Below are 12,228 nucleotides of genomic sequence, written 5' to 3' on the forward strand. Positions count from 1 at the left end.
CTCCTAGTAATTAAAGAATACATTTGGTTTATAGAATATCAGTAACTGTTGTGAAAAATGGTGTGTATGTTCATGCTCAAAAAACTTGAACCCAACCCCTGCAGCTCCCAAAAATATTTTTGATAATTGTGTATTGTAAGGAAATGAATGGATGTTATCCCAGATTAAATAAAAACAAACCTCACCCTTTTTTCAACTGTCAGTCAGGTTGAATTCTTTTAAGTGTAGGAGTACTCTGTTACTTGATATAGATTAAGTCACACAGGCATATTTCTGAGATAAATTTGTATTGTGTTTTGGCACCATTTTGGAACATGTACATTTTTGCTTGTGTTTAGGTCCCACTTGCTGTAAGTTATTTACAACCATTTTCCATCACAACAGACTTGTAGCTCAGGGAAGTATAAAAAGCTTGTTGTATATAATGTGTTAATAGGTTGAGATTTGAGACTTTGTTTCAAAATTAAGGATTCTTCTCCCCTTTCCTTCAAAAACCCAATGCCCCTCAAAAGCCAAAGTGCTAGTGTTTATTCCTAGCTCTCTGAAAGTGGTAAAAGCTTAAACCACTCTTACTTAATCTTTGCTCGTAATACTTAAATATATTGCATAGATTTTGTGAAGTTTTGAGAACATGTATTGACCGTAATTGTAATTGTAGCAATATATAGATAGAAAAGTTAGACTTGAATGTAATCAGGCTTGATGGAGTTAACACTTCAGAAAAAGAACTTGCCCATTCCCTTCTCCCCACTTCTCTTTATTTTGTAGCTGACATAATATTAAAAGTCAAGTGTAATGTGATCCTATCAGACCAAGTCATTAAATAGTTGCAGCACAGCATTCTGTGCAATCCATGAGTGAGTTTGGGAAAGAAGGAAGTGTGGTAATTGAGCTTGGGCTTTTCTGCAAGTTCAAAACATAAATAGTTGTGTAGTGACTTACCTGAAAAAATATTTCTCTGCTACATGTGAACTAGTTTCCAAGAAAAAGCATAGCTAAAAGTTATTTCAAAAATTTTATATTAAGAGTGTATGATCTAGGTTTTCTCAGTAAACTGGAGAGGAAGGAGAGCTGAGCTCTGCTGATTACAAAATATATATTGGTGAAGAGGCTTCCATCATGCTGGGCTTAATGAAAGCTTGAAGCTCTTGCTTCTCTGTCAGGTGGGCCAAACAGAGAGAGGTGGTTTTCTAGTGAAATTGCTCCATAGTTCGAAGTCTAGAGTGAGTCTTCAGGAGACTTGCATTCCTCGATTAAAGTGTCAGAAATTTGTCAGAGATGAGAAAACAAATGCCCTCTAAACAGAGCTGATTCTCAGCACCCATAATGGGGTTTTTATGCACTGGAATGAGACTTTCCTGTATGACTGAAATGGCTAAATAACCATAAATTAAAAAACATCTAACAGCTTGCTTTTCAATACTATATTAGTAACTGGAAAATCTCAAATCCTTTGTGATAACTTAGAAGCTATTATCTAGTCTTGTAATATATGAATATGTCTGTCTTATGCGATTGTCCCAAATGAGTTAAAGCTTCTCTCTTAATGTTATTTTTCTCTGGCTAAGATTACATTGCTCTTCTTTTTTTATTCTTAGTGAAATGGTATTTTCATTTTATCATAGAATTTCCCTGTTTTGTTGTTCTAAGTACAAAGTGGAAGGAAAAAAATTTCTTCAGTTCTTTTTGAAGTTGTAGACGTGCATTTGAAGGGAAATGTATGTATGTATTAATTTTTTTTTTAATGGAAAAAATCCACATAAAAAAGCAAGTAATGTGAAGATTCCCCTTTGTAATTTCTCTGAGATTATTAGAAATACCAGGCAGCACGTGGGGAAACACATGATCTGTCCTGTACAAAAACCTAGCACAGTTAAGCTGCTTGCTTTTGGTGTTAAGAGGACTTAAGAATTATAATTCATACTGTTACATGACGTTTGTTCCCCAAAGCTTCTTTTTGTGAACAAATTGTGTGATACCATCAATGGCATGACCCAGAAAACATTTTTCACTTTTTCTCTAAGTGGCTATGTCTATCAAAGTAATTTGGCTTAGGTCAAAAGCTGTGTTTGCATTCTCTTTAACCTGTTCTTTTAATACATTTACAAGAATATTTGCATGACTTCTCTTGGCTTGCTTGCACTTGAGCCTTGTAGTTAAACTGTCATTCTGGAATGTAATGAGGATACTATTGGTGTATTTAAAATCCTAGATTCAGCTAATTAAGGTTTTCTTGTGTCTGCGTATCTCAACTTGAAAGGCTTATATCACATTCTGGAATTATGAGCCATGTTCCTGCTTCAGAGTTCCTTATGTTGAATGAACTATATAGAAGCTCAAGAGGAGCAGGTGCCATGAGTTCATTTATCTTTTCTGGGGTCATGTATTACTGTTATAGAAGTCTGCAAAAATATTTTGCTTTATGAATCAGCTTCAATTAGCAGTGTTAGGAAGGATGTGAGTCTGACATCTTGGAACCATCTGAGGTGGTTTCATGAGTAGGCATATAAGCTCATACAGTTAGGTAGTTTCTCAAACTTGTTTTGGTAATCTGCAGGGCTCTGTCTCTGAAGGAATGTTTTAGCAGAAATGGAGCTAAAAGAAATATGTTCGGTTGAAATAAATATTTAAATTACAGGTTTCTTTTTTAAGCTAAAGTTAGTGAAAGTATTAATTTTATGTTGTCCAACTAGTTTTGTGTCAACTTCTGTAGTACAGGATTGAATTGGTGGAAAAATAGTAACAGAAATTACAGAACCTTTACCGAGTTCTCCCCAGATTTATTTTTTTTCTGTTTGCTTGACTTCATTGCTTTCTTTTCCTCTAGCAGGAAGACCACGAAAGTTGTGGTTCCAGTTCAACAAACCGCAGTACCACAGAAAGCATGAAATCAGCAGTAAAATCACGACGAGTTCAGCAGTCGGCTTCTCCTGACCCTGATTTGCCTCCAGGTAATCCATAATTTCAGAAACTGGTTAGGTATTTTTCTCTAACTCAAATACAGAAGTTTATTCAGATGGCCACAGTGTTTGTTAGATTATTATTTTTTTGTCTACCTATGAATCACAAAGGTTAGTGAAATACTTGTATGTTAGAAAACAGAACTAAATCACAATAAAATGTAGTTTAATGCTGATAACCTTTTTTTCAGTTTAATCAAATTCTTAAATTCACATAACTAATTTATAGTTCAAGGTAGCATCATAGAATCATAGAATGACTTGAATTGGAAGAGACCTTAAAATCTTCTAGTTCCAGCCCCCAGCTATGGGAAGGGACACCTTCCACTTAACTTGGTTGCTCAAAGCCCCATCCAGCCTGGCCTTGAACAAAACTTCTCTGGGCAATCTGTTCCAGTGCCTCAAAGCAAGGAATTTCTTTCTAGTACAAATCTAAACCTGCCCTCTTTCTTAATAGCTTAAAACTATTATCCCTTGTCCTATCTGTACATGCCCTTGTGAAAAGTCCCTCCCCAGCTTTCTGTAGACTCTCTTTAGGTACTGGAAGGCTGCTATAAGGTTTTTCTGGAGACTTCTCTTTCTCAGACTGAAAAACCCAAACTCTCTGATGTTTTGTTAATGTTTTTAATTGCGATTCTGCACCTACTACCTGTATCTATTGATGGAGATTTTCACCAATTTTTTTTCCTGGTATAGAATTTGAATGTGAATGTGGAATTTGGTTGCTGAACTTAGAGATATTTTATGATGCGTAAGGAACGATCTCTCTGATTACGATTGCCTCTTAGTTTGTATATGAGATGTTTCATGCACAAAAGTAAAATTGGAGAGTACTGGAATGAATTGCAGTTTGCCTTCTTGGGTCATGTGATTTTAGATAAATTTAAAAAATGTAGTTTTGTGTGAGGCTTTCCTGCTGTTTCCTTAACAGAAACTTTATACTTGACTTGAATCTAAGGACAACATGGTCATTTAGGGTGTGTAATATGATGTGCTACAGGGTATCATCTTGCTTTGAAATGGTTACTTGAGGAGCCAGGGCTGGAGTGTCTCTTAGAGCTTAGCTATCCAATAAACTCCAAGGACTTGGAATTGTGGGAAACCATTTCCTACCATGGACAGCGCCTCAGCTGTGGCAGCGCTGTGGAATTCAGTTCTTTGGGTCATGTCTGCCAACAACAAAAGTCAAAGGCTACCCAAAAATTGTATCAGTATATTTCCTTCTGTGCCATTTCCAGGATTTTTGTAAGTTACGTACTGGTGGTGAAATTGGATCAATATACTTACATTAATTGTTGTAAATTATGAAGTTTTAAATAAAAGTGGCTTTGGTTTTGGTTTTGAGTGGACAAATAGCACGGTTTAGTATAGCAGTCCTATGTGGTAAAATGCCCTAAGATATAATTTGCACATACTGAATTTTAGTAAAATGTAGAATCCTCTGCTTAGTAGGTTGTTTTGGTTTTTTTTTTTTAAGTCTTTGGAGGATGTGTGTATCATATTTGTGCTGTATTTTTTTTTAAAGTTTTATCTGTCCTTTTGTTTTAGTGCCTTTGGAAATTAGTCTCTATAGACAAAGTTTAGATAAAAATGTAGCTTTGGCAACAAAAGACTCCTGCTAAACTTCTTTAGATGTGTCTAGTCTGATGATATTGATTCTATGACTATAGAGGTTCAAAATTTTTGTAGTGTTGGATTTGCAATTGCATTTGTAGCACTTAAGGCACAGTGCAGCCTCCTGGGTTCTGGACAATTTGAAAAAAAACATACTTGTGGAATTTGTGTTGCACCTCAGGAAAGAATTTAGCCCTACAGCTTATGTGGTAGTTTTATTCACTTACCATAGAAAATCTATATTTCAGTGGCAAAGATTTTCATAGTGTTATCCTTAGAAATCACAGGAGTATAAGTAACCTTTACCTGCTTTTTCCCTCTGGCATTTAAAGCAAAACTCTTTAAAAAAAAACCCCAAACACGAAAAAACAACAAACCCTTTATTATACATGAACTTGCTGATGTTTTTATTATTTTGTTTTGAATAGTAGGAATTACAATTTCTTAAAAAAACTGTTTCTCACATGTAAACATCTGCTTCTAGTATATTTGAAGCTAAACTTAATCAGGAAGTTGTTTTTGTATGATACTTCCAACAATATACTGTACCACTAGCTTGGAAATATCTTCAGAGTTTTTAGAAAATCCATGACCCCTGGTTTATTTGGAAGATAGGACTCTGCTTCCTCTCTTTATGCCCTCAGCCAAAAAGACATACAGATGAAAATGATGTTGCTCTTTTCCTGAATATCTGTGGAAACTGTCAGTACAACTTGCCTTTCTTTTTCTTCTATGAGGTAATGTTTTTGTCATTGACAGCAGGAAAATGTATATTTGACTGACTTTGAAAGACCCTTGAAAGCAAAACACTGAATAAACTTTGGACCTGTGGAGAGACAGCTTCACTTTCTTCAATGAAATTAGTAGCTTGCTTTAAAATCATAATTAAATAACTGGTTATAATTTTAGAGTTGCTAGTTAAATAGTCTGCAAAAATATTTCTATGCTGAAATTAGGAAAAGGAGCTAAATGCGTTGTGCTGCCTTCTATTTATGTACAGGTTGGTTTACATCACTCTAGTGATGAATATGGGTCTCTTATTCCCCTTAATTATTGAAATAATCCATCTGGTTTTCTGAGGTCATATAAACCAAAAATGTAACCATCTGAAGGAGTCAGAGAGAAAATCCTTAGAAACAAGTTATTCCACATATTTTTCAGTAGTTTTAGGTTGGTATGCAAAAAAAAGCCAATCCAGATTATGTTAGAAATCTGAAAACATTGAATTTGACTGTATTTCTGGATTTTTTCTTTCTGGTCATTGAGGACTTTGAATTGTGAAAAAAGGAAAAATGTCATATGTCAGCTGGGTAAATTTTTAATTGTGGAACTCAAGAAAATCACTTAAGGCAATGGTAAGACTTCCCATGTACACTAAAGTGAAACGTTACATGTGACTGAGAAAAAGATGAATACCTAGAAAGAGCAGAGTAGGATATAAGTAGCAACTTAAGTATTTTCCTAGTTATCTGACAGGGTTTTGATGTTCATTTTAATTTTTAAGTTGAATTGAAATTGTTGATATAAAGGAGTTTTATTTAATGCAAGTTTCAGAAAACTGCTCTTGAAGCCTGTGGATTTAAGCCTGTATCATTAGCTTGGTTTTTTCAGCATAACTTGGTACTGTCTATTGAATGTATTTTTAGATGTGTATAATGTCATAAATTTGGAAACAGAGAAATTTTAAGGCTTGCTTAAAACAAGTGAGTTGGGTGCATAGTTTGGTTCAGTGTACATGAAAGACATGAATATGGGTAGTATTTAATTTCTTTATGATACTGTTAAAAATATGAATGATTGTCACATGCTGAGAATTCCCAGATGAGATGATTTTTCCGATAATATTACATCCAAAAAGCTGTAAATGGATTTGTTCTCAACAGGCTTCAGTGCAGGTGCTTACTGTTTGGGTTGTTGACAGAAATTGGTTTTGATACACCTCACAGGGGTCTTAGTGAACAAGATGTGGATATATTAGGTTTTAGAATGAGAAACTACCAGGTGTGTTAATGCTTAGTTAACTTATTAAAAATTGGAGCGAGCACCTAGGCATAATATATGCACACTTGAAAAGTAACCTAGCAGCTGGCATTCACTTTTCCAAACCTATTTCTAAATATCTCTCAAGTAAAAAACTAATTGTTAAAGCTCTTTGTCTACAGTAACACATAATGTTCTGTTTTCTTAATTAGTTTGAAAGTTAATTAGTTTCATATGCTCTATTGTATTAATAGTTTTCAACAACTTTATTTATGGTATGTTGGATTTCTAGGATGCTGATTGACTTAACTACATAGAATGTTAAAGAGTTTTACGTTGTTATTTTTTGGGTAAAGAAAGTACAGTGATACATAGTTTGTTTAAATTTTTGCACTCTCTTTTTAGAAGAGAGTGCAAGTTGAAAATAATATATTGAAATAATGATTTTTTTTTTTACTGCATAAATGAATTTATCATGTATTCCTTATAATTCCCAAGAATTTGTTTTATTTTATAGGTTATGTTCAGAGTTTGATTAGGCGTGTTGTAAACAATGTCAACATTGTGATCAACAATCTCATATTAAAGTATGTGGAGGATGATATTGTTCTCTCAGTCAATATCACTTCTGCAGAATGCTATACAGTGGATGAGTTTTGGGATCGAGCATTTATGGACATCTCTGGTGAGTAGTTATTTTTTGGTTTTACATATTACTGTGGAAGCACTCTTAAATTCATACAGAAATTTGTAAGTCTCATAAAAATGGTTCTTTTTATCAGAAGTATGACAGTTTCTGCCTATTTTGATTTCCAAAATTAATTTTTGATTTTCTCTTGTCCTTACCATAATTCTGATGAGCCACCTGTAATAATATAGATTGATTGCTGCTACATCCTTGTATGATCACAGATAATCATACAAGATGAGTTTTCCTCTGCTCACACTTGCCATCCTGTGATAGCATTTGAATTAGTGCTTGCTGCTGGCAGTGAGTGCTTAGGCAAGTTTTGTGAGTGAGCAGTAGCACATTAAGGCATTCCATTGCACTTGCTTGTGATGATCTTAAAACTCTGAACAGGCTGGCAAGAGAGGCAGTAAAATGTGCTCACAGTAGTGAGCACAGCATACCACTTGCAAGACATGATTCATTTATTTCACTTCATATTTTCAGGGAAAAAAGGCCCCCAACTTCTGACTCTTTGTCTTGGTCCTCAGTATTTGAATGTTTCAGTCCTTGAATTGCCAGTGTTCACCTTTAAGTTTAGGTGTTCTTACTGACATTGACTAGAGGTGTAACTGGGCCACAGTAACTGTGCTAAAATCACACAGAGGATTTCAGGTAGAGTGATGAATTCATTTAATGTTTTCCTGAACCTGTTTTTTGTTCTGGCTGAAATAATTGCAAACTAATTTGACAAAATCACAAAATATATTTCATATTAAGATCACTATAGTAGCTCTTGCTTCTTTTGGAAGGTTCGAAAGAGAACTTTGGGGGATAATATGCAAAATTATTTCCATGAGAACGATAGTTATTGTATGCTTCCACATGATACAATACTCTTGTATAAAAAGAGCTAAGGTACAGCAGACAGAGTGAAAATTTTAATTGGGTGTAACTAATTTTTCCTCACTTCTTAGGCATTCAGCAGAAAAAGACTGACACAGGAAATTATTCTCTTTAGTCACATAATCAAGTACTTTGCTGCTGATTTAAATAGTGGCTAAAAATCTCTATTGTATTGCTTTCTTCTAGTTAAGAACCTGTATGCACAACTTACTTTTTGTACGCAATATATTTTTTTTAATCTATGCACTTCTTTTAAAAGCCACTGATCTTGTACTGAGGAAGATGATCAACTTTTCTGACTGCACAGTATGTCTTGATAAGAGAAATGCTAGTGGTAAAATTGAATTTTACCAGGAACCTCTGCTGTACAAATGTTCCTTCAGGACTCGTCTGCATTTCACATATGATAACCTCAACTCCAAAATGCCATCAGTTATTAAAGTAGGTATCCAAAATAATTATTTTTGCTGCTCACTTTTGAAGTTTTGAGGCTTTTTAAAATATCCTTTAAAATTTTAAAGAAAATAAAATCTTGTACTTGTTGTGTTCTGCTAAAGGAATTTTTAAATTGTATTTTGTTCATATGATGCAGTTAGTTTATGTACAGAAACAGCATGTAAGTAAGCAAGTTATGCTCTCTAATATTTTCATTTTTTCCTGGGGTTTAAAAAAACCCCATAATTAAAGGAGAGGAAAGAAACTCTGCAAATAATCTATTAAAAAAAGACCCAGTAGTGTACTTTAGGGTGTCTGCAATAAGATGGAAAGGATGTTTTTTTGGACTTAAGTTATTGTTTCAAATGTAGCTCCAACTGTCATGAATAACAAGAAATATCAGTGTATTAACACTCTGCAGTGAGCCACGTGAGATGGATTAGCAAGCCAAACTCAGCTCCTAGTGAGTAGGAGTGCAATATTATTATTATTCATTTATTATTTATTTATTAATATTATTTATTATTTATTATTGTGCTCTGTGGGTCATCAGGATGCAGTTTTTTAGACTGCCTAAAATATTTAGCTGATGATTGGAAATAACTGTTTTTTCATAGGGTTGAAGCAAAAAGAACTGTTATCAGTAAATAGAACAACTTCATTAATGGAATTAAATCTAATTTTCAGATGCCAAAAACTTTTTAAAAGCCTCTGCTGCAAATTATATTACTGTAGCTTCAGCACTTTGAAGGGTTGGTTACTGACAGATTTTCCAGCTCAAAACAAAAGCCAGAAGTACTCTATCTTTCTCTCCAAATCTCTGAAGTTCTTGCTAATATGAACTTTAATACTATGTGTCATTAACTTGCTGATTTTTAAGTCTTGAAAGAAAGTTTCCAAGACATGTGCCCTTTTGGTTTCTTTGAAAGGGCTAGAATACTTTAATAACCTTCATAGTTTTGATAACTGTGTCCATTGCTAAGTTTTGGCTAAACTAATCTTAGCGAGTTTTAATGGGGTTAAAACTTCTCAAAGGAGAACGGTTCTTAAGTGCTTGGATGTGTTTTTGAACTGGGAACGCTAAACTCCTACTTTTAGTTCTAGCATGAAAATAATATACGTGGGTGGAGGTGACAAAACACACATAAAATGAATAGATTGTAAGCTTTTTGTTGCTGTTCTTGTAAAATTCGTTATGGAATGAGGCAGCCGCGAGGCAGGTGAGCTGATGTGGACTGGGGATGTGAGTCCTGCCTCCACCTGTTTGTAGCAACACTGACATTTGTCTGACCTGTCAATCATCTAAATCCACTCACTGTGTTGACACTATATTGGAAGGTAACTCAAGAAGACAATAGTTCTCCTCCAGTCTTAGGGAGTTGAGTCAGTTCTCTGAGGGGCACCTGAGTTCCACTGCCAGTGTAAGAACAGGATCATGATGGGAGGATAGTATAATCCCAGAAGTCCTGGAGTGTAGCATAATTTCAGTGAATTTACTGTAAAATTATCTTCATTGTCTACAATGCTACCTAGTGTTCCTGGTTGCTCCACTAGGACATATGCTCTTTGTGTGCCTTTGAAAATGCTTCTGGCAAAGTAATCTTTTTTTTTTTTTCTCCCCTTCCACATCTTAAGAGATTATTTACTCCTTATCCATCCTGTTGTTCTTCTGCACAGAAGAGGTTTGCTACTAACAATTTGAAAATAAATGGCCTTGGAAAATTAGTGTGCAAGGATTAATTTTTAATTTCCGAAATGTATCTTTGGATTTACATGCTTTTTTCTTTCAGAGATATAAAAAAAAAGCATAATTCTGACACCTGACATATTTCATATTGTCTGTGTAAACAGCTGATATAATGTTATTACTCATTCTCTATAACTCAGGCTAGGACTTTATTAATTTACACATATGAAAGTATTAGCATACATTTATACAAATACTGATTTTACCACTATAATATTATTTACCCATGGATGTGCTATACTGTTTACAAAGTAGCTTTTTATGGGTCTTGAATTGAATTACATTAAGACCAACACTGATATGCAACTACTTTTAATTTCCATTATTTTCACCTGTAATATTTAGAAACTGGACATGGAGTTGAAAATATATCTAATGTTAGACAGTAGTTTTGGTACAATAATTTTATGCAGCTCTTACTTAATGAAAGGTAGCTTTCTTACCTTATATGGCTTTGCCTTTATAGAATGGTCACATACTCAAAATATTTAGAAGTATTTGCCTATTTTACAGCTAAAATTTTTAAAGAAGGCTAAGTTTTCATCCCAACAATTTTAGTCTTTGATATCTTTCTTTCATTTAAGGAAAAGTGCCTCAACTGCATGTTTGAAATGGAATATTCAGAGGAGTCAGTTTTCTGCACTTCACTTGGCATTAATTCTTCCCCTCATTACTTGGCCACTTGGAACAATGTTTGGAGTGGGAAAGAATCAAAATGAAGGATCTTGTATTTTAAAACCAATATATCTGGAGTTTATCTAGATTTACTATCTAAATATCTAGGTTATCTAGAGCATGCAGAGATTTTGAAGAAACTATAATGAAAATAAAAATTTAATTAGATGCTCTTACATCACTTATATTTGAGAAAGTTCTTCAGCAATAACTTCAAAAAACAAACACATAAATGTTTCTGTATGTGTAAAATGTGTTACACTTAACTTTTCAACTGAAGATCTCTTGTGTGACAACCCAAGTGGATGTTTTTGGTAGTCATTGTTTGCATCCCTTTGCTTTCTGTTATATTGCAAACATCGTTTTTGGAAATAAAATGCCCATACCAAGAGAATATAGAATTGTGTGATTTAAAAGTGGGCTTTACTGATGACAGAGCTTTGTTATTATTTGTTTTTATTCTCTTTTCACGTTGTAGATTCACACATTAGTTGAAAGTTTGAAACTTTCAATCTCTGATCAGCAGCTTCCTATGTTTATACGTATAATGCAGCTTGGGATTGCTCTGTATTATGGAGAAATAGGTAGCTTCAAAGATGGGGAAGGTGAAGATTTGATTTGCCACACTAAAGATATGTTGGGGAATATCACAGGTAAGTACAGCTTTTAATTTTTAAGAAGAAATGTTAAAAACATTAATTTCTTTGCTTTTTGCAAATGTAAATATCCAGGTCTAGTTTTTGCCAAGTATCTTGTCAGTCTGCAGTTTGCTAGAGGCAGTTCATTGTGCTGAGTAAAGATGCAGTGCTTTAAAATGTTTAATGTTATGTTCTGTAAGGAATTCTGATGGTTTTAACTAAACTGTGGTTAAATATTATCTAAGAAGACCATTTTGGGAGGTGTGACACCGTAAGGTACTTTGGATTTATCTGGATATATCATGCAACAAGGCATCTTTCCATAAGCAAATTTGAAAATGGCAGCAGCTACATTTGAAATAAATAAGAGAAAAGCCAAAGTGTGCTTCTTAATTTCTTTGAAAATGGTAATTGAGAATAGATTTATCAGAACTTGTTCTAAGCAAGAAAGTATTACTTTGCACTGTTTCCCATAGTTCTGTGCTTTTACCTTGTCTGGTTTCAGCTGTTTTTTATTTTCATAAAATATGTATTCCTCCTTCTGTATGATCTTTTGTGTTAACTTGCTTCAACAAGATCTTTTCAGGAGCATTCCACTGATGAGGG

General features: G+C 34.1%; 1 protein-coding gene across 8 annotated transcripts in view; it reads left to right on the top strand.

Moving 5' to 3' along the window:
* The window catches only part of VPS13B (vacuolar protein sorting 13 homolog B), a 426,148-nt gene that overhangs the window by 41,841 nt on the left and 372,079 nt on the right, over nucleotides 1-12,228 (top strand). For 6 of the 8 annotated variants that reach the window (XM_014879767.2, XM_088154920.1, XM_014879771.2 and 3 more), the window contains exons 4-7: nucleotides 2,828-2,951; nucleotides 7,072-7,239; nucleotides 8,387-8,568; nucleotides 11,463-11,637. In XM_014879767.2, coding sequence (XP_014735253.2) covers nucleotides 2,828-2,951; nucleotides 7,072-7,239; nucleotides 8,387-8,568; nucleotides 11,463-11,637 — 649 coding nt within the window. The remainder of the gene's footprint in view (nucleotides 1-2,827; nucleotides 2,952-7,071; nucleotides 7,240-8,386; nucleotides 8,569-11,462; nucleotides 11,638-12,228) is intronic. The other 2 variants (XM_014879772.2, XM_014879768.2) reach the window with 1 other exon arrangement.

The sequence above is a fragment of the Sturnus vulgaris genome, chromosome 1 (assembly GCF_052056855.1).
Source record: "Sturnus vulgaris isolate bStuVul1 chromosome 1, bStuVul1.hap1, whole genome shotgun sequence".
Classification (NCBI taxonomy): Eukaryota; Metazoa; Chordata; class Aves; order Passeriformes; family Sturnidae; genus Sturnus; species Sturnus vulgaris.